The sequence below is a fragment of the Pseudophryne corroboree genome, chromosome 6 (assembly GCF_028390025.1).
Source record: "Pseudophryne corroboree isolate aPseCor3 chromosome 6, aPseCor3.hap2, whole genome shotgun sequence".
Lineage (NCBI taxonomy): Eukaryota > Metazoa > Chordata > Amphibia > Anura > Myobatrachidae > Pseudophryne > Pseudophryne corroboree.
The window spans coordinates 831,183,885-831,207,259 of record NC_086449.1 but is presented as its reverse complement, the minus strand read 5'-3'; the positions used below and the strand labels follow the sequence as shown (position 1 = coordinate 831,207,259).

The following is a 23,375-nucleotide window of genomic DNA, read 5'->3' as shown; positions in this document are numbered from 1 at the left end:
CACATACACCGACTGGTACACCCACGGTGTTACCAGAACGTCCACAGATATTGCTTGAGGGTCTCTTGACCTGGCGCAATACCTGTCCAGTTTTTTGTTCAGGCGGGACGCCATCATGTCCACCTTTGGTCTTTCCCAACGGTTCACAATCATGTGGAATACTTCCCGATGAAGTCCCCACTCTCCCGGGTGGAGGTCGTGCCTGCTGAGGAAGTCTGCTTCCCAGTTGTCCACTCCCGGAATGAACACTGCTGACAGTGCTATCACATGATTTTTCGCCCAGCGAAGAATCCTTGCAGTTTCTGCCATTGCCCTCCTGCTTCTTGTGCCGCCCTGTCTGTTTACGTGGGCGACTGCCGTGATGTTGTCCCACTGGATCAATACCGGCTGACCTTGAAGCAGAGGTCTTGCTAAGCTTAGAACATTGTAAATTGCCCTTAGCTCCAGTATATTTATGTGGAGAGAAGTCTCCAGACTTGATCACACTCCCTGGAAATTTTTTTCCTTGTGTGACTGCTCCCCAGCCTCTCAGGCTGGCATCCGTGGTCACCAGGACCCAGTCCTGAATGCCGAATCTGCGGCCCTTTAGTAGATGAGCACTCTGCAGCCACCGCAGAAGAAACACCCTTGTCCTTAGAGACAGGGTTATCCGCTGATGCATCTGAAGATGCGATCCGGACCATTTTTCCAGCAGATCCCACTGAAAAGTTCTTGCGTGAAATCTACCGAATGGAATTGCTTCGTAAGAAGCCACCATTTTTCCCAGGACCCTTGTGCAATGATGCACTGACACTTTTCCTGGTTTTAGGAGGTTCCTGACTAGCTCGGATAACTCCCTGGCTTTCTTCTCCGGGAGAAACACCTTTTTCTGGACTGTGTCCAGAATCATCCCTAGGAACATCAGACGTGTTGTCGGAAACAGCTGCGGTTTTGGAATATTTAGAATCCACCCGTGCTGTCGTAGAACTACTTGAGATAGTACTACTCCGACCTCCAACTGTTCTCTGGACCTTGCCCCTATCAGGAGATCGTCCATTTTCTTTGAAGAAGAATCATCATTTCGGCCATTACCTTGGTAAGGACCCGGGGTGCCGTGGACAATCCAACCGGCAGCGTCTGAAACTGATAGTGACAGTTCTGTACCACGAACCTGAGGTACCCTTGGTGAGAAGGGCAAATTGGGACATGGAGGTAAGCATCCCTGATGTCCCGGGACACCATATAGTCCCCTTCTTCCTGGTTCGCTATCACTGCTCTGAGTGACTCCATCTTGATTTGAACCTTTGTATGTAAGTGTTCAACTATTTCAGATTTAGAATAGGTCTCACCGAGCCGTCTGGCTTCAGTACCACAATATAGTGTGGAATAATACCCCTTTCCTTGTTGTAGGAGGGGTACTTTGATTATCACCTGCTGGGAATACAGCTTGTGAATTGTTTCCACTACTGCCTCCCTGTCGGAGGGAGACGTTGGTAAAGCAGACTTCAGGAACCTGCGAGGGGGAGACGTCTCGAATTTCCAATCTGTACCCCTGGGATACTACTTGTAGGATCCAGGGGTCCACTTGCGAGTGAGCCCACTGCGTGCTGAAACTCTTGAGACGACCCCCCCCACCGCACCTGAGTCCGCTTGTACGGCCCCAGCGTCATGCTGAGGACTTGGCAGAAGCGGTGGAGGGCTTCTGTTTCTGGGAATGGGCTGCCTGCTGCAGTCTTCTTCCCTTTCCTCTATCCCATGGCAGATATGACTGGCCTTTTGCCCGCTTGCCCTTATGGGGACGAAAGGACTGAGGCTGAAAAGACGTTGTCTTTTTCTCCTTTATACGGCAATACTTCCATGTGCCGTTTGGAATCTGCATCACCTGACCACTGTCGTGTCCATAAACAACTTCTGGCAGATATGGACATCGCACTTACTCTTGATGCCAGAGTGCAAATATCCCTCTGTGCATCTCGCATATATAGAAATGCATCCTTTAAATGCTCTATAGTCAATAAAATACTGTCCCTGTCAAGGGTATCAATATTTTCAGTCAGGGAATCCGACCAAGCCACCCCAGCGCTGCACATCCAGGCTGAGGCGATCGCTGGTCGCAGTATAACACCAGTATGTGTGTATATACTTTTTAGGATATTTTCCAGCCTCCTATCAGCTGGCTCCTTGAGGGCGGCCCTATCTGGAGACGGTACCGCCACTTGTTTTGATAAGCGTGTGAGCGCCTTATCCACCCTAAGGGGTGTTTCCCAACGCGCCCTAACTTCTGGCGGGAAAGGGTATACCGCCAATATTTTCTATCGGGGGAAACCCACGCATCATCACACACTTCATTTAATTTATCTGATTCAGGAAAAACTACAGGTAGTTTTTTCACACTCCACATAATACCCTTTTTTGTGGTACTTGTAGTATCAGAAATATGTAACACCTCCTTCATTGCCCTTAACAAGTAACGTGTGGCCCTAAAGGAAAATACGTTTGTTTCTTCACCGTCGACACTGGAGTCAGTGTCCGTGTCTGTGTCGACCGACTGAGGTAAAAGGACGTTTTAACGCCCCTGACGGTGTTTGAGACGCCTGGACAGGTACTAATTGGTTTGCCGGCCGTCTCATGTCGTCAACCGACCTTGCAGCGTGTTGACATTATCACGTAATTCCTTAAATAAGCCATCCATTCCGGTGTCGACTCCCTAGAGAGTGACATCACCATTACAGGCAATTGCTCCGCCTCCTCACCAACATCGTCCTCATACATGTCGACACACACGTACCGACACACAGCACACACACAGGGAATGCTCTGATAGAGGACAGGACCCCACTAGCCCTTTGGGGAGACAGAGGGAGAGTTTGCCAGCACACACCAAAAACGCTATAATTATACAGGGACAACCTTTATATAAGTGTTTTTCCCTTATAGCATTTTAATATATATAGTCATATCGCCAAATAAGTGCCCCCCCTCTCTGTTTTAACCCTGTTTCTGTAGTGCAGTGCAGGGGAGAGCCTGGGAGCCTTCCCACCAGCATTTCTGTGAGGGAAAATGGCGCTGTGTGCTGAGGAGAATAGGCCCCGTCCCCTTTTCGGCGGGCTTCTTCTCCCGTTTTTCTGAGACCTGGCAGGGGTTAAATACATCCATATAGCCCCCAGGGGCTATATGTGATGTATTTTTAGCCAGAATAAGGTACTATCATTGCTGCCCAGGGCGCCCCCCCCAGCGCCCTGCACCCTCAGTGACCGCTGCTATGAAGTGTGCTGACAACAATGGCGCACAGCTGCAGTGCCGTGCGCTACCTTATGAAGACTGAAAAGTCTTCTGCCGCCGGTTTCTGGACCTCTTCGCTTTTCGGCATCTGCAAGGGGGTCGGCGGCGCGGCTCCGGGACGAACCCCAGGGTGAGACCTGTGTTCCGACTCCCTCTGGAGCTAATGGTGTCCAGTAGCCTAAGAAGCCAATCCATCCTGCACGCAGGTGAGTTCACTTCTCTCCCCTAAGTCCCTCAATGCAGTGAGCCTGTTGCCAGCAGGACTCACTGAAAATAAAAAACCTAACAAAACTTTTACTCTAAGCAGCTCTTTAGGAGAGCCACCTAGATTGCACCCTTCTCGGCCGGGCACAAAAATCTAACTGAGGCTTGGAGGAGGGTCATAGGGGGAGGAGCCAGTGCACACCACCTGATCCTAAAGCTTTTACTTTTGTGCCCTGTCTCCTGCGGAGCCGCTATTCCCCATGGTCCTGACGGAGTCCCCAGCATCCACTAGGACGTCAGAGAAATATATATATATATATATATATATATATATATATATGTGTGTGTGTATATGATAGATAGATAGATAGATAGATAGATAGATAGATAGATAGATAGATAGATAGATAGATAGATAGATAGATAGATAGATAGATAGATAGACACATACAGTGCAGCCTCCTCTTGGGGGTTGGCTGGTTAAGCTACTACTCATTTTTAGAATGTTTTCAGTTACATTCAACTCATTGATAACTTAATAACTTTAACATTTAAACCCGGGCAACGGCGTGTACTTCCACTAGTATATTATAGGATTTTGTAGGGATATTATATGATTTTGGGCGGCCTTGCTCTGTGCTGGGCGGCCACTGGCATGTGAGTGCAACCAAATTAGCAAAACTGCAACTGATACTGAATAAGATCCATGGAGTGAGCAAAGCTTGAAACAAAGGGGTAATTCCAAGTTGATCGCAGCAGGAAATTTTTTAGCAGTTGGGCAAAACCATGGCCCTCATTCCGAGTTGTTCGCTCGCTAGCTGCTTTTAGCAGCTTTGCACACGCTAAGCCGCCGCCTACTGGGAGTGAATCTTAGCTTAGCAGAATTGCAAACTAAAGATTAGCAGAATTGCGAATAGAAATTTCTTAGCAGTTTCTGAGTAGCTCCAGACTTACTCTGCCACTGCGATCAGTTCAGTCAGTTTCGTTCCTGGTTTGACGTCACAAACACAGCCAGCGTTCGCCCAGACACTCCCCTGTTTCTTCAGACACTCCCGCGTTTTCCCCAGAAATGGCAGCGTTTTTTCACACACACCCATAAAACGGCCAGTTTCCGCCCAGAAACACCCACTTCCTGTCAATCACACTCCGACCACCAGAACGATGGAAAATCTTCGTTAGGCCGTGAGTAAAATCACAAACTTTTGTGCTAATTTACTTGGCGCAGGCGCACTGCGAACATTGCGCATGCCCAGTTTGCGACTAATCGCTCCGTTGCAAAAAAATCTAACGAATGCCCCCTGAATCTGTCCCTCCCTCTCATTTACATACAGTGACAGGGGGCATCTTTCTTTTTACACTACTAGAAAGCCCCCTGAATCTGTCCCCTCCCTCTCATTTACATACAGTGACAGGGGGCATCTTTCTTTTTACACTACTAGAAAGCCCCCTGAATCTGTCCCCTCCCTCTCATTTACATACAGTGACAGGGGGCATCTTTCTCTATACACTACTAGAAAGCCCCCTGAATCTGTCCCCTCCCTCTCATTTACATACAGTGACAGGGGGGCATCTTTCTTTTTACACTACTAGAAAGCCCCCAGAATCTGTTCCCTCCCTCTCATTTACATACAGTGACAGGGGGCATCTTTCTTTTTACACTACTAGAAAGCCCCCTGAATCTGTCCCCTCCCTCTCATTTACATACAGTGACAGGGGGCAGCTTTCTATTTACACTACTAGAATGCCCCCTGAATCTGACCCCTCCCTCTCATTTACATACAGTGACAGGGGGCAGCTTTTTTTTTACACAACTAGAATGCCCCCTGAATCTGTCCCCTCCCTCTCATTTACATACAGTGACAGGGGGGCATCTTTCTCTATACACTACTAGAATGCCCCCTGAATCTGACCCCTCCCTCTCATTTACATACAGTGACAGGGGGCATCTTTCTCTTTACACTACTAGAATGCCCCCTGAATCTGTCCCCTCCCTCTCATTTACATACAGTGACAGGGGGCATCTTTCTCTATACACTACTAGAATGCCCCCTGAATCTGTCCCCTCCCTCTCATTTACATACAGTGACAGGGGGCATCTTTCTTTTTACACTACTAGAAAGCCCCCTGAATCTGTCCCCTCCCTCTCAATTACATACAGTGACAGGGGGCATCTTTCTTTTTACACTACTAGAAAGCCCCCTGAATCTGTTCCCTCCCTCTCATTTACATACAGTGACAGGGGGCATCTTTCTTTTTACATTACTAGAAAGCCCCCTGAATCTGTCCCCTCCCTCTCATTTACATACAGTGACAGGGGGCATCTTTCTTTTTACACTACTAGAAAGCCCCCTGAATCTGTCCCCTCCCTCTCATTTACATACAGTGACAGGGGGCATCTTTCTCTATACACTACTAGAATGCCCCCTGAATCTGTCCCCTCCCTCTCATTTACATATAGTGACAGGGGGCAGCTTTCTATTTACACTACTAGAATGCCCCCTGAATCTGACCCCTCCCTCTCATTTACATACAGTGACAGGGGGCAGCTTTTTTTTTTACACAACTAGAATGCCCCTGAATCTGTCCCCTCCCTCTCATTTACATACAGTGACAGGGGGGCATCTTTCTCTATACACTACTAGAATGCCCCCTGAATCTGACCCCTCCCTCTCATTTACATACAGTGACAGGGGGCATCTTTCTCTTTACACTACTAGAATGCCCCCTGAATCTGTCCCCTCCCTCTCATTTACATACAGTGACAGGGGGCATCTTTCTTTTTACACTACTAGAAAGCCCCCTGAATCTGTCCCCTCCCTCTCATTTACATACAGTGACAGGGGGCAGCTTTCTTTTTACACTACTAGAATGCCCCCTGAATCTGTCCCCTCCCTCTCATTTACATACAGTGACAGGGGGGCAGCTTTCTCTATACACTACTAGAATGCCCCCTGAATCTGTCCCCTCCCTCTCATTTACATACAGTGACAGGGGGCATCTTTCTCTATACACTACTAGAATGCCCCCTGAATCTGTCCCCTCCCTCTCATTTACATACAGTGACAGGGGGCAGCTTTCTTTTTACACAACTAGAATGCCCCCTGAATCTGTCCCCTCCCTCTCATTTACATACAGTGACAGGGGGGCACCTTTCTCTATACACTACTAGAATGCCCCCTGAATCTGTCCCCTCCCTCTCATTTACATATAGTGACAGGGGGCATCTTTCTTTTTACACTACTAGAAAGCCCCCTGAATCTGTCCCCTCCCTCTCATTTACATACAGTGACAGGGGGCATCTTTCTCTATACACTACTAGAATGCCCCCTGAATCTGTCCCCTCCCTCTCATTTACATACAGTGACAGGGGGCAGCTTTCTATTTACACTACTAGAATGCCCCCTGAATCTGACCCCTCCCTCTCATTTACATACAGTGACAGGGGGCATCTTTCTCTATACACTACTAGAATGCCCCCTGAATCTGTCCCCTCCCTCTCATTTACATACAGTGACAGGGGGCAGCTTTCTATTTACACTACTAGAATGCCCCCTGAATCTGACCCCTCCCTCTCATTTACATACAGTGACAGGAGGCAGCTTTCTCTTTACACTACTAGAATGCCCCCTGAATCTGTCCCCTCCCTCCCATTTACATACAGTGACTGGGGGCATCTTTCTCTATACACTACTAGAAAGCCCCCTGAATCTGTCCCCTCCCTCTCATTTACATACAGTGACAGGGGGCAGCTTTCTTTTTACACTACTAGAATGACCCCTGAATCTGTCCCCTCCCTCTCATTTACATACAGTGACAGGGGGCATCTTTCTCTATACACTACTAGAATGCCCCCTGAATCTGACCCCTCCCTCTCATTTACATACAGTGACAGGGGGCATCTTTCTTTTTACACTACTAGAAAGCCCCCTGAATCTGTCCCCTCCCTCTCATTTACATACAGTGACAGGGGGCAGCTTTCTATTAACACTACTAGAATGCCCCCTGAATCTGACCCCTCCCTCTCATTTACATACAGTGACAGGGGGCATCTTTCTTTTTACACTACTAGAAAGCCCCCTGAATCTGTTCCCTCCCTCACATTTACATACAGTGACAGGGGGCAGCTTTCTATTAACACTACTAGAATGCCCCCTGAATCTGACCCCTCCCTCTCATTTACATACAGTGACAGGGGGCAGCTTTTTTTTTACACAACTAGAATGCCCCCTGAATCTGTCCCCTCCCTCTCATTTACATACAGTGACAGGGGGGCATCTTTTTCTATACACTACTAGAATGCCCCCTGAATCTGACCCCTCCCTCTCAGTTACATACAGTGACAGGGGGCATCTTTCTCTTTACACTACTAGAATGCCCCCTGAATCTGACCCCTCCCTCTCATTTACATACAGTGACAGGGGGCATCTTGCTCTATACACTACTAGAATGCCCCCTGAATCTGTCCCCTCCCTCTCATTTACATACAGTGACAGGGGGCAGCTTTCTTTTTACACTACTAGAATGCCCCCTGAATCTGTCCCCTCCCTCTCATTTACATACAGTGACAGGGGGCATCTCTCTCTATACACTACTAGAAAGCCCCCTGTATCTGTCTCCTCCCTCTCATTTACATACAGTGACAGGGGGGCATCTTTCTCTATACACTACTAGAATGCCCCCTGAATCTGTCCCCTCCCTCTCATTTACATACAGTGACAGGGGGCATCTTTCTCTATACACTACTAGAATGCCCCCTGAATCTGACCCCTCCCTCTCATTTACATACAGTGACAGGGGGCATCTTTCTCTATACACTACTAGAATGCCCCCTGAATCTGTCCCCTCCCTCTCATTTACATACAGTGACAGGGGGCATCTTTCTTTTTACACTACTAGAAAGCCCCCTGAATCTGTCCCCTCCCTCTCATTTACATACAGTGACAGGGGGCATCTTTCTTTTTACACTACTAGAAAGCCCCCTGAATCTGTTCCCTCCCTCTCATTTACATACAGTGACAGGGGGCAGCTTTCTATTAACACTACTAGAATGCCCCCTGAATCTGACCCCTCCCTCTCATTTACATGCAGTGACAGGGGGCAGCTTTTTTTTTACACAACTAGAATGCCCCCTGAATCTGTCCCCTCCCTCTCATTTACATACAGTGACAGGGGGGCATCTTTTTCTATACACTACTAGAATGCCCCCTGAATCTGACCCCTCCCTCTCAGTTACATACAGTGACAGGGGGCATCTTTCTCTTTACACTACTAGAATGCCCCCTGAATCTGACCCCTCCCTCTCATTTACATACAGTGACAGGGGGCATCTTGCTCTATACACTACTAGAATGCCCCCTGAATCTGTCCCCTCCCTCTCATTTACATACAGTGACAGGGGGCAGCTTTCTTTTTACACTACTAGAATGCCCCCTGAATCTGTCCCCTCCCTCTCATTTACATACAGTGACAGGGGGCATCTCTCTCTATACACTACTAGAAAGCCCCCTGTATCTGTCTCCTCCCTCTCATTTACATACAGTGACAGGGGGGCATCTTTCTCTATACACTACTAGAATGCCCCCTGAATCTGTCCCCTCCCTCTCATTTACATACAGTGACAGGGGGCATCTCTCTCTATACACTACTAGAATGCCCTCTGAATCTGTCCCCTCCCTCTTTTTTTACATACAGTGACAGGGGGCATCTTTCTCTATACACTACTAGAATGCCCCCTGAATCTGACCCCTCCCTCTCATTTACATACAGTGACAGGGGGCATCTTTCTCTATACACTACTAGAAAGCCCCCTGTATCTGTCTCCTCCCTCTCATTTACATACAGTGACAGGGGGGCATCTTTCTCTATACACTACTAGAAAGCCCCCTGAATCTGTCTCCTCCCTCTCATTTACATACAGTGACAGGGGGCATCTTTCTCTATACACTACTAGAATGACCCCTGAATCTGTCCCCTCCCTCTCATTTACATACAGTGACAGGGGGGCATCTTTCTCTATACACTACTAGAAAGCCCCCTGAATCTGTCTCCTCCCTCTCATTTACATACAGTGACAGGGGGCATCTTTCTCTATACACTACTAGAATGACCCCACAATCTGTCCCCTCCCTCTCATTTACATACAGTGACAGGGGGCAGCTTTCTTTTTACACTACTAGAAAGCCCCCTGAATCTGTCCCCTCCCTCTCATTTACATACAGTGACAGGGGGCAGCTTTCTTTTTACACTACTAGAATGCCCCCTGAATCTGACCCCTCCCTCTCATTTACATACAGTGACAGGGGGCAGCTTTCTTTTTACACTACTAGAATGCCCCCTGAATCTGTCCCCTCCCTCTCATTTACATACAGTGACAGGGGGCAGCTTTCTTTTTACACTACTAGAAAGCCCCCTGAATCTGTCCCCTCCCTCTCATTTACATACAGTGACAGGGGGCATCTTTCTCTATACACTACTAGAAAGCCCCCTGTATCTGTCTCCTCCCTCTCATTTACATACAGTGACAGGGGGGCATCTTTCTCTATACACTACTAGAATGCCCCCTGAATCTGTCCCCTCCCTCTCATTTAAATACAGTGACAGGGGGGCATCTTTCTCTATACACTACTAGAATGACCCCACAATCTGTCCCCTCCCTCTCATTTACATACAGTGACAGGGGGAAGCTTTCTCTTTACACTACTAGAATGCCCCCTGAATCTGTCTCCTCCCTCTCATTTACATACAGTGACAGGGGGCAGCTTTCTTTTTACACTACTGGAATGCCCCCTGAATCTGTCTCCTCCCTCTCATTTACATACAGTGACAGGGGGCATCTTTCTCTATACACTACTAGAATGCCCCCTGAATCTGTCCCCTCCCTCTCATTTACATACAGTGACAGGGGGCATCTTTCTTTTTACACTACTAGAAAGCCCCCTGAATCTGTCCCCTCCCTCTCATTTACATACAGTGACAGGGGGCATCTTTCTTTTTACACTACTAGAAAGCCCCCTGTATCTGTCTCCTCCCTCTCATTTACATACAGTGACAGGGGGGCATCTTTCTCTATACACTACTAGAATGCCCCCTGAATCTGTCCCCTCCCTCTCATTTACATACAGTGACAGGGGGCATCTTTCTCTATACACTACTAGAATGCCCCCTGAATCTGACCCCTCCCTCTCATTTACATACAGTGACAGGGGGCATCTTTCTTTTTACACTACTAGAAAGCCCCCTGAATCTGTTCCCTCCCTCTCATTTACATACAGTGACAGGGGGCATCTTTCTTTTTACATTACTAGAAAGCCCCCTGAATCTGTCCCCTCCCTCTCATTTACATACAGTGACAGGGGGCATCTTTCTTTTTACACTACTAGAAAGCCCCCTGAATCTGTCCCCTCCCTCTCATTTACATACAGTGACAGGGGGCATCTTTCTCTATACACTACTAGAATGCCCCCTGAATCTGTCCCCTCCCTCTCATTTACATATAGTGACAGGGGGCAGCTTTCTATTTACACTACTAGAATGCCCCCTGAATCTGACCCCTCCCTCTCATTTACATACAGTGACAGGGGGCAGCTTTTTTTTTTACACAACTAGAATGCCCCTGAATCTGTCCCCTCCCTCTCATTTACATACAGTGACAGGGGGGCATCTTTCTCTATACACTACTAGAATGCCCCCTGAATCTGACCCCTCCCTCTCATTTACATACAGTGACAGGGGGCATCTTTCTCTTTACACTACTAGAATGCCCCCTGAATCTGTCCCCTCCCTCTCATTTACATACAGTGACAGGGGGCATCTTTCTTTTTACACTACTAGAAAGCCCCCTGAATCTGTCCCCTCCCTCTCATTTACATACAGTGACAGGGGGCAGCTTTCTTTTTACACTACTAGAATGCCCCCTGAATCTGTCCCCTCCCTCTCATTTACATACAGTGACAGGGGGGCAGCTTTCTCTATACACTACTAGAATGCCCCCTGAATCTGTCCCCTCCCTCTCATTTACATACAGTGACAGGGGGCATCTTTCTCTATACACTACTAGAATGCCCCCTGAATCTGTCCCCTCCCTCTCATTTACATACAGTGACAGGGGGCAGCTTTCTTTTTACACAACTAGAATGCCCCCTGAATCTGTCCCCTCCCTCTCATTTACATACAGTGACAGGGGGGCACCTTTCTCTATACACTACTAGAATGCCCCCTGAATCTGTCCCCTCCCTCTCATTTACATATAGTGACAGGGGGCATCTTTCTTTTTACACTACTAGAAAGCCCCCTGAATCTGTCCCCTCCCTCTCATTTACATACAGTGACAGGGGGCATCTTTCTCTATACACTACTAGAATGCCCCCTGAATCTGTCCCCTCCCTCTCATTTACATACAGTGACAGGGGGCAGCTTTCTATTTACACTACTAGAATGCCCCCTGAATCTGACCCCTCCCTCTCATTTACATACAGTGACAGGGGGCATCTTTCTCTATACACTACTAGAATGCCCCCTGAATCTGTCCCCTCCCTCTCATTTACATACAGTGACAGGGGGCAGCTTTCTATTTACACTACTAGAATGCCCCCTGAATCTGACCCCTCCCTCTCATTTACATACAGTGACAGGAGGCAGCTTTCTCTTTACACTACTAGAATGCCCCCTGAATCTGTCCCCTCCCTCCCATTTACATACAGTGACTGGGGGCATCTTTCTCTATACACTACTAGAAAGCCCCCTGAATCTGTCCCCTCCCTCTCATTTACATACAGTGACAGGGGGCAGCTTTCTTTTTACACTACTAGAATGACCCCTGAATCTGTCCCCTCCCTCTCATTTACATACAGTGACAGGGGGCATCTTTCTCTATACACTACTAGAATGCCCCCTGAATCTGACCCCTCCCTCTCATTTACATACAGTGACAGGGGGCATCTTTCTTTTTACACTACTAGAAAGCCCCCTGAATCTGTCCCCTCCCTCTCATTTACATACAGTGACAGGGGGCAGCTTTCTATTAACACTACTAGAATGCCCCCTGAATCTGACCCCTCCCTCTCATTTACATACAGTGACAGGGGGCATCTTTCTTTTTACACTACTAGAAAGCCCCCTGAATCTGTTCCCTCCCTCACATTTACATACAGTGACAGGGGGCAGCTTTCTATTAACACTACTAGAATGCCCCCTGAATCTGACCCCTCCCTCTCATTTACATACAGTGACAGGGGGCAGCTTTTTTTTTACACAACTAGAATGCCCCCTGAATCTGTCCCCTCCCTCTCATTTACATACAGTGACAGGGGGGCATCTTTTTCTATACACTACTAGAATGCCCCCTGAATCTGACCCCTCCCTCTCAGTTACATACAGTGACAGGGGGCATCTTTCTCTTTACACTACTAGAATGCCCCCTGAATCTGACCCCTCCCTCTCATTTACATACAGTGACAGGGGGCATCTTGCTCTATACACTACTAGAATGCCCCCTGAATCTGTCCCCTCCCTCTCATTTACATACAGTGACAGGGGGCAGCTTTCTTTTTACACTACTAGAATGCCCCCTGAATCTGTCCCCTCCCTCTCATTTACATACAGTGACAGGGGGCATCTCTCTCTATACACTACTAGAAAGCCCCCTGTATCTGTCTCCTCCCTCTCATTTACATACAGTGACAGGGGGGCATCTTTCTCTATACACTACTAGAATGCCCCCTGAATCTGTCCCCTCCCTCTCATTTACATACAGTGACAGGGGGCATCTTTCTCTATACACTACTAGAATGCCCCCTGAATCTGACCCCTCCCTCTCATTTACATACAGTGACAGGGGGCATCTTTCTCTATACACTACTAGAATGCCCCCTGAATCTGTCCCCTCCCTCTCATTTACATACAGTGACAGGGGGCATCTTTCTTTTTACACTACTAGAAAGCCCCCTGAATCTGTCCCCTCCCTCTCATTTACATACAGTGACAGGGGGCATCTTTCTTTTTACACTACTAGAAAGCCCCCTGAATCTGTTCCCTCCCTCTCATTTACATACAGTGACAGGGGGCAGCTTTCTATTAACACTACTAGAATGCCCCCTGAATCTGACCCCTCCCTCTCATTTACATGCAGTGACAGGGGGCAGCTTTTTTTTTACACAACTAGAATGCCCCCTGAATCTGTCCCCTCCCTCTCATTTACATACAGTGACAGGGGGGCATCTTTTTCTATACACTACTAGAATGCCCCCTGAATCTGACCCCTCCCTCTCAGTTACATACAGTGACAGGGGGCATCTTTCTCTTTACACTACTAGAATGCCCCCTGAATCTGACCCCTCCCTCTCATTTACATACAGTGACAGGGGGCATCTTGCTCTATACACTACTAGAATGCCCCCTGAATCTGTCCCCTCCCTCTCATTTACATACAGTGACAGGGGGCAGCTTTCTTTTTACACTACTAGAATGCCCCCTGAATCTGTCCCCTCCCTCTCATTTACATACAGTGACAGGGGGCATCTCTCTCTATACACTACTAGAAAGCCCCCTGTATCTGTCTCCTCCCTCTCATTTACATACAGTGACAGGGGGGCATCTTTCTCTATACACTACTAGAATGCCCCCTGAATCTGTCCCCTCCCTCTCATTTACATACAGTGACAGGGGGCATCTCTCTCTATACACTACTAGAATGCCCTCTGAATCTGTCCCCTCCCTCTTTTTTTACATACAGTGACAGGGGGCATCTTTCTCTATACACTACTAGAATGCCCCCTGAATCTGACCCCTCCCTCTCATTTACATACAGTGACAGGGGGCATCTTTCTCTATACACTACTAGAAAGCCCCCTGTATCTGTCTCCTCCCTCTCATTTACATACAGTGACAGGGGGGCATCTTTCTCTATACACTACTAGAAAGCCCCCTGAATCTGTCTCCTCCCTCTCATTTACATACAGTGACAGGGGGCATCTTTCTCTATACACTACTAGAATGACCCCTGAATCTGTCCCCTCCCTCTCATTTACATACAGTGACAGGGGGGCATCTTTCTCTATACACTACTAGAAAGCCCCCTGAATCTGTCTCCTCCCTCTCATTTACATACAGTGACAGGGGGCATCTTTCTCTATACACTACTAGAATGACCCCACAATCTGTCCCCTCCCTCTCATTTACATACAGTGACAGGGGGCAGCTTTCTTTTTACACTACTAGAAAGCCCCCTGAATCTGTCCCCTCCCTCTCATTTACATACAGTGACAGGGGGCAGCTTTCTTTTTACACTACTAGAATGCCCCCTGAATCTGACCCCTCCCTCTCATTTACATACAGTGACAGGGGGCAGCTTTCTTTTTACACTACTAGAATGCCCCCTGAATCTGTCCCCTCCCTCTCATTTACATACAGTGACAGGGGGCAGCTTTCTTTTTACACTACTAGAAAGCCCCCTGAATCTGTCCCCTCCCTCTCATTTACATACAGTGACAGGGGGCATCTTTCTCTATACACTACTAGAAAGCCCCCTGTATCTGTCTCCTCCCTCTCATTTACATACAGTGACAGGGGGGCATCTTTCTCTATACACTACTAGAATGCCCCCTGAATCTGTCCCCTCCCTCTCATTTAAATACAGTGACAGGGGGGCATCTTTCTCTATACACTACTAGAATGACCCCACAATCTGTCCCCTCCCTCTCATTTACATACAGTGACAGGGGGAAGCTTTCTCTTTACACTACTAGAATGCCCCCTGAATCTGTCTCCTCCCTCTCATTTACATACAGTGACAGGGGGCAGCTTTCTTTTTACACTACTGGAATGCCCCCTGAATCTGTCTCCTCCCTCTCATTTACATACAGTGACCGGGGGCATCTTTCTCTATACACTACTAGAATGCCCCCTGAATCTGACCCCTCCCTCTCATTTACATACAGTGACAGGGGGCATCTTTCTCTATACACTACTAGAATGCCCCCTGAATCTGTCCCCTCCCTCTCATTTACATACAGTGACAGGGGGCAGCTTTCTCTATACACTACTAGAATGCCCCCTGAATCTGACCCCTCCCTCTCATTTACATACAGTGACAGGGGGCATCTTTCTCTATACACTACTAGAATGCCCCCTGAATCTGTCCCCTCCCTCTCATTTACATACAGTGACAGGGGGCATCTTTCTCTATACACTACTAGAATGCCCCCTGAATTTGTCCCCTCCCTCTCATTTACATACAGTGACAGGGGGCATCTTTCTCTATACACTACTAGAATGCCCCCTGAATCTGTCCCCTCCCTCTCATTTACATACAGTGACAGGGGGCATCTTTCTCTATACACTACTAGAATGATCCCACAATCTGACCCCTCCCTCTCATTTACATACAGTGACAGGGGGGCATCTTTCTCTATACACTACTAGAATGCCCCCTGAATCTGTCCCCTCCCTCTCATTTACATACAGTGACAGGGGGAATCTCTCTCTATACACTACTAGAATGCCCTCTGAATCTGTCCCCTCCCTCTTTTTTACATACAGTGACAGGGGGCATCTTTCTCTATACACTACTAGAATGCCCCCTGAATCTGACCCCTCCCTCTCATTTACATACAGTGACAGGGGGCATCTTTCTCTATACACTACTAGAAAGCCCCCTGAATCTGTCCCCTCCCTCTCATTTACATACAGTGACAGGGGGGCATCTTTCTCTATACACTACTAGAAAGCCCCCTGTATCTGTCTCCTCCCTCTCATTTACATACAGTGACAGGGGGGCATCTTTCTCTATACACTACTAGAAAGCCCCCTGAATCTGTCCCCTCCCTCTCATTTACATACAGTGACAGGGGGCATCTTTCTCTATACACTACTAGAATGACCCCTGAATCTGTCCCCTCCCTCTCATTTACATACAGTGACAGGGGGGCATCTTTCTCTATACACTACTAGAAAGCCCCCTGAATCTGTCTCCTCCCTCTCATTTACATACAGTGACAGGGGGCATCTTTCTCTATACACTACTAGAATGACCCCACAATCTGTCCCCTCCCTCTCATTTACATACAGTGACAGGGGGCAGCTTTCTTTTTACACTACTAGAAAGCCCCCTGAATCTGTCCCCTCCCTCTCATTTACATACAGTGACAGGGGGCAGCTTTCTTTTTACACTACTAGAATGACCCCACACTCTGTCCCCTCCCTCTCATTTACATACAGTGACAGGGGGCAGCTTTCTCTATACACTACTAGAATGCCCCCTGAATCTGTCTCCTCCCTCTCATTTACATACAGTGACAGGGGGCATCTTTCTTTTTACACTACTAGAATGCCCCCTGAATCTGACCCCTCCCTCTCATTTACATACAGTGACAGGGGGCAGCTTTCTTTTTACACTACTAGAATGCCCCCTGAATCTGTCCCCTCTCATTTACATACAGTGACAGGGGGGCATCTTTCTCTATACACTACTAGAATGCCCCCTGAATCTGTCCCCTCCCTCTCATTTACATACAGTGACAGGGGGCATCTCTCTCTATACACTACTAGAATGCCCCCTGAATCTTTCCCCTCTCATTTACATACAGTGACAGGGGGCATCTCTCTCTATACACTACTAGAATGCCCCCTGAATCTGTCCCCTCTCATTTACATACAGTGACAGGGGGGCAGCTTTCTTTTTACACTACTAGAATGCCCCCTGAATCTGTCCCCTCTCAGAGTGATCTATCTGTCATGTCTCCACGTTACACCTGCTGCTGATGTGCGGAGAAATAATCTCAGTGATTGCTGCAGAACACGCAATTAGCGGCTTTGTGTTACAATGGAAGTCTCACCTCAGTGCCGATGAAGATCGGACGCACGTACAGGCTAGCCTCGGTGGAGTCCGGGACCCAGTCTCTGTCCACGTCTATCAGTTTACAGATGCACTCCAAAAACTCTTTTTTATCAAAAGGCTGGAATGAGAATACAGTGTTTGTACAGTCACCGCTCAGGAAAAGCCCCTTTAATTCTAGGAATACAATAGAGTGTCGGTGTCATGTTCACAACTTTACTGCTCTTACTGCAAGGAATCCACAGAACCAGTATGATCTATTTACACCCGGTACCACGTTAACTTATTTGTAAGGGTGTATCTCTCATCCTCTATAAATATATAAAATATATGTAATATGTGCTGTGATTTCTCTGCCTCTCCCATTTACTCACATACCGGCAGAGTCATTCTTTTAGCAGAACGCTGCATCCGCTCCATATTGAGTTGGGGTCGGAACAGGCGGATTTTCCCATCTTCTCCCCGATACGCTTTCATCCCTTCAAAGAGCTGCACAGATAAGAGTTAAATTGTCATAATATAGTCAAAGCCACAATACCTAGTGCGACATCTCCTTCACTGCTGGTCACACTCAGCATCTCATTCACGCAGTAACTGACGCATTTCACGCAGATCACACTCAGCACTCTCATTCACGCAGCAACTGATGTGGACGAGTGGCTGACGCATTTCACACAGCTCACACAGCACTGTCATTCACGGCAGTAACTGATGCATTTCACACAGATCTCACACAGCACTCTCATTCACGGCAGTTACTGAAGCATTTCACACATCTAACACTCAGCACTCTCATTCACGGCAGTAACTGACGCATTTCACACAGATCACACAGCACTGATTCACAGGAGTAACTGACGCGGATGACTGGATGATGCATTTCACACATATCACACTCGGCACTCTCATTCACGCCAGCGACTGACGCATTTCACACAGCTCACATTCAGCACTGTCATTCATGGCAGTAACTGATGCATTTCACACAGATCACACACAGCACTCTCATTCACGGCAGTTACTGAAGCATTTCACACATCTAACACTCAGCACTCTCATTCACGGCAGTAACTGACGCATTTCACACAGATCACACAGCACTGATTCACAGGAGTAACTGACGCGGATGACTGGATGATGCATTTCACACATATCACACTCAGCACTCTCATTCACGGCAGCGACTGACGCGGATGAGTGACTGATGCATTTCACACAGATCACACTGCACTCATTCACAGCAGTAACTGACGCGGACGAGTGACTGACGCATTTCACACAGATCACAGCACTCATTCACGGCAGTGACTGACGCATTTCACACATATCACACAGCACTCATTCACGGCAGTAACTGACGCAGACGAGTGACTGATGCATTTCACACAGATCACAAAGCACTCATTCACCGCAGTGACTGACGCGGAAGAGTGACTGACGCATTTCACACAGCACTCATTCACCGCAGTAACTGACGCGGATGAGTGTCTGACGCATTTCACACAGATTACACAGCACTCTCATTCACGATAGTAACTGACGCGGACGAGTGACTGACGCATTTCACACAGATCACACTCAGCACTCTCATTCACAGCAGTAACTGACGCGGAAGAGTATACATAAATATATGGAATACAGACCCATTACTCAGACTGATCTCACCAGCTGTAAAGATGAATATTAATGTTTAAAGTTAGGTGTCATTGCCGTCATATCCCCCTATGCCGGGAAGGAACCTAGCTAAGAGGTGGGTTAAGAGGAACCTAGGAGGTTGTATCATCTTAGCTGGCCCCCAATGATGCCAAACCTCCCGCCATTAACCTCTAGGTTAGGGCACTGTGAGAAGAGGAATGACAGGAGGGCTCGGCGAGGATATCAGGGGACAGAGACTAGGACAATGGCAGTCTAACGGAAGGTGAGACCAAGAAACACCTACACATGAAATAAATTCTACAATAAGTATAACATTATATAATAACATCTCAATAGCCCCAATAGCCAAACGCAAAGAGGGAGCTATAAGGTGAGTGCGCCCTTTACCCGTACTCACCTGGATGGCGTAATGAAGGGAAGAGCAGGCTGGGTGCATGGAGATATTCTGGAACGGCTTGATAGTCGGTTGTTGCCATCCTTTCTCCACCGACCACTCCACCGTGAACATGTGATCAGTGAACACTGTGCCGAAAACCAGCTTATTTGGGTCCGGCTTCTCTTTGGGGGAGGTGGTCCGTTCAATGGTTAAGTCTGATGCCTGGATGGGAGAGACAAGGAGGACAGAACCTGAGCAATGGCAGCCGCGGGCAATGTAAGGACTGGATGGTTCTTACACCCTGATGTGAGCAATAACACAACATATAGTACAGGCAATAATAGTGTATATCAGTACAGCACACTCAGGGGGGGACAGTCATGGCCTGACGTATCACAGGCTAAAGACTTGTGGGGGATTTGGGATAATTTTTTTATCCTGACATTAGGACAAACGCTTCAAAGATACATCAGCAGATATACTCCACCAAGAAAGAGCAGCGGGACCACGTAATAACCTCCAGACATTAACTATTCTCAGCGTCACTCCTAATGAGCTGCATAATCTACATGTGTGTAAACTTCTGTGGTCATATGTGTAACATACGTGTGTGTACACTTCTGAGGTCATATGTGTAACATACATGTGTGTACACTTCTGAGGTCATATGTGTAACATACGTGTGTGACAGAGGCTGGAACAGATATCGGTAGCTACAGGAAATAACCTGGCATGTCTCACTCCGCCTGCGGGTGGCGCTGTTACAGCAGAAGGTGTGACTTGGCTGAAACTCCAATATTACATGTATTGTAGAGAACGCAGACACATATGGCTGCTATGTATCTCTCATTACCCAGAAGCCTCTCCCCATCTGTAGAGGATTATCGGAGAACTGAAAGCAGACCAAGTTATAGAACACCAATAGCTGAATACAGTTCTGTGTCCAACATGCTGTGAGACGCACAATGGCGGCAGCTGAGTGTGTAGGAAACGTTATCACGCACTGCCGGACACAGGAGAATGGAACGCTGACTCACTCAAAGGAAGGGACCTTACAGCGGCGACAAACCAATCACTTCCAGCAATACAGACACTGATAACCTTCTGTTACTGGGAGAACAGGAGCGTTACTGCAACACTCTATATGTATCAGAGGTGTTACTGGGAGAACAGGAGCGTTACTACTGCAACACTCTATATGTATCAGAGGTGTTACTGGGAGAACAGGAGCGTTACTGCAACACTCTATATGTATCAGAGGTGTTACTGGGAGAACAGGAGCGTTACTGCAACACTGTATATGTATCAGAGGTGTTACTGGGAGAACAGGAGCGTTACTGCAACACTCTATATGTATCAGAGGTGTTACTGGGAGAACAGGAGCGTTACTGCAACACTCTATATGTATCAGAGGTGTTACTGGGAGAACAGGAGCATTACTGCAACACTGTATATGTATCAGAGGTGTTACTGGGAGAACAGGAGCGTTACTGCAACACTGTATATGTATCAGAGGTGTTACTGGGAGAACAGGAGCGTTACTGCAACACTCTACATATATCAGAGGTGTTACTGGGAGAACAGGAGCGTTACTGCAACACTCTATATGTATCAGAGGTGTTACTGGGAGAACAGGAGCGTTACTGCAACACTCTATATGTATCAGAGGTGTTACTGGGAAAACAGGAGCATTACTACTGCAACACTATATGTATCAGAGGTGTTACTGGGAGAACAGGAGCGTTACTGCAACACTGTATATATATCAGAGATGTTACTGGGAGAACAGGAGCGTTACTGCAACACTCACTCTATATGTATCAGAGGTGTTACTGGGAGAACAGGAGCATTACTGCAACACTCTATATGTATCAGAGGTGTTACTGGGAGAACAGGAGCGTTACTACTGCAACACTCTATATGTATCAGAGGTGTTACTGGGAGAACAGGAGCGTTACTGCAACACTCTATATGTATCAGAGGTGTTACTGGGAGAACAGGAGCGTTACTGCACCACTCTATATGTATCAGAGGTGTTACTGGGAGAACAGGAGCGTTACTACTGCAACACTCTATATGTATCAGAGGTGTTACTGGGGGAACAGGAGCGTTACTGCAACACTGTATATGTATCAGAGGTGTTACTGGGAGAACAGGAGCGTTACTGCAACACTCTATATGTATCAGAGGTGTTACTGGGAGAACAGGAACGTTACTACAACACTGTATATGTATCAGAGGTGTTACTGGGGGAACAGGAGCGTTACTGCAACACTGTATATGTATCAGAGGTGTTACTGGGAGAACAGGAGCGTTACTGCAACACTGTATATGTAGCAGAGGTGTTACTGGGAGAACAGGAGCGTTACTGCAACACTGTATATGTATCAGAGGTGTTACTGGGAGAACAGGAGCGTTACTGCAACACTGTATATGTATCAGAGGTGTTACTGGGAGAACAGGAGCATTACTGCAACACTCTATATATATCAGAGGTGTTACTGGGAGAACAGGAGCGTTACTGCAACACTGTATATGTATCAGAGGTGTTACTGGGAAAACAGGAGCGTTACTGCAACACTCTATATGTATCAGAGATGTTACTGGGAAAACAGGAGCGTTACTGCAACACTGTATATGTATCAGAGGTGTTACTGGGAAAACAGGAGCGTTACTGCAACACTGTATATGTATCAGAGGTGTTACTGGGAGAACAGGAGCATTACTGCAACACTCTATATGTATCAGAGGTGTTAGTGGGAGAACAGGAGCGTTACTGCAACACTCTATATGTATCAGAGGTGTTACTGGGAGAACAGGAGCGTTACTGCAACACACTATACTTATGTATCAGAGGTGTTACTGGGGGAACAGGAGCGTTACTGCAACACTCTCTATGTATCAGAGGTGTTACTGGGAGAACAGGAGCATTACTGCAACACTCTATATGTATCAGAGGTGTTACTGGGAGAACAGGAGCGTTACTGCAACACTCTATATGTATCAGAGGTGTTACTGGAAGAACAGGAGCATTACTGCAACACTCTATATGTATCAGAGGTGTTACTGGGAGAACAGGAGCGTTACTGCAACACTCTATATGTATCAGAGGTGTTACTGGGAGAACAGGAGCGTTACTGCAACACTGTATATGTATCAGAGGTGTTACTGGGAGAACAGGAGCATTACTGCAACACTCTACATATATCAGAGGTGTTACTGGGAGAACAGGAGCGTTACTGCAACACTGTATATGTATCAGAGGTGTTACTGGGAGAACAGGAGCGTTACTGCAACACTGTATATGTATCAGAGGTGTTACTGGGAGAACAGGAGCGTTACTGCAACACTCTATATGTATCAGAGGTGTTACTGGGAGAACAGGAGCATTACTGCAACACTCTATATGTATCAGAGGTGTTACTGGGAGAACAGGAGCGTTACTACTGCAACACTGTATATGTATCAGAGGTGTTACTGGGAGAACAGGAGCGTTACTACAACACTCTATACTTATATATCAGAGGTGTTACTGGGAGAACAGGAGCGTTACTGCAACACTCTATATGTATCAGAGGTGTTACTGGGAGAACAGGAGCATTACTGCAACACTCTATATGTATCAGAGGTGTTACTGGGAGAACAGGAGCGTTACTACAACACTCTATATGTATCAGAGGTGTTACTGGGAGAACAGGAGCGTTACTGCAACACTCTATATGTATCAGAGGTGTTACTGGGAGAACAGGAGTGTTACTGCAACACTGTATATGTATCAGAGGTGTTACTGGGAGAACAGGAGCGTTACTGCAACACTCTATATGTATCAGAGGTGTTACTGGGAGAACAGGAGCATTACTGCAACACTCTATATGTATCAGAGGTGTTACTGGGAGAACAGGAGCGTTACTACTGCAACACTGTATATGTATCAGAGGTGTTACTGGGAGAACAGGAGCGTTACTGCAACACTCTATATGTATCAGAGGTGTTACTGGGAGAACAGGAGCGTTACTACTGCAACACTGTATATGTATCAGAGGTGTTACT

General features: G+C 47.3%; 1 protein-coding gene across 3 annotated transcripts in view; it reads right to left on the bottom strand.

The window, feature by feature from the left end:
* BCAT1 (branched chain amino acid transaminase 1) overlaps positions 1-23,375 on the bottom strand; it is a 128,737-nt gene that overhangs the window by 30,065 nt on the left and 75,297 nt on the right. For all 3 annotated transcript variants that reach the window (XM_063929367.1, XM_063929366.1, XM_063929365.1), the window contains exons 3-5: positions 19,347-19,547; positions 17,672-17,782; positions 17,295-17,414 (exon numbers count right to left, since the gene is read on the bottom strand). In XM_063929367.1, coding sequence (XP_063785437.1) covers positions 17,295-17,414; positions 17,672-17,782; positions 19,347-19,547 — 432 coding nt within the window. The remainder of the gene's footprint in view (positions 1-17,294; positions 17,415-17,671; positions 17,783-19,346; positions 19,548-23,375) is intronic.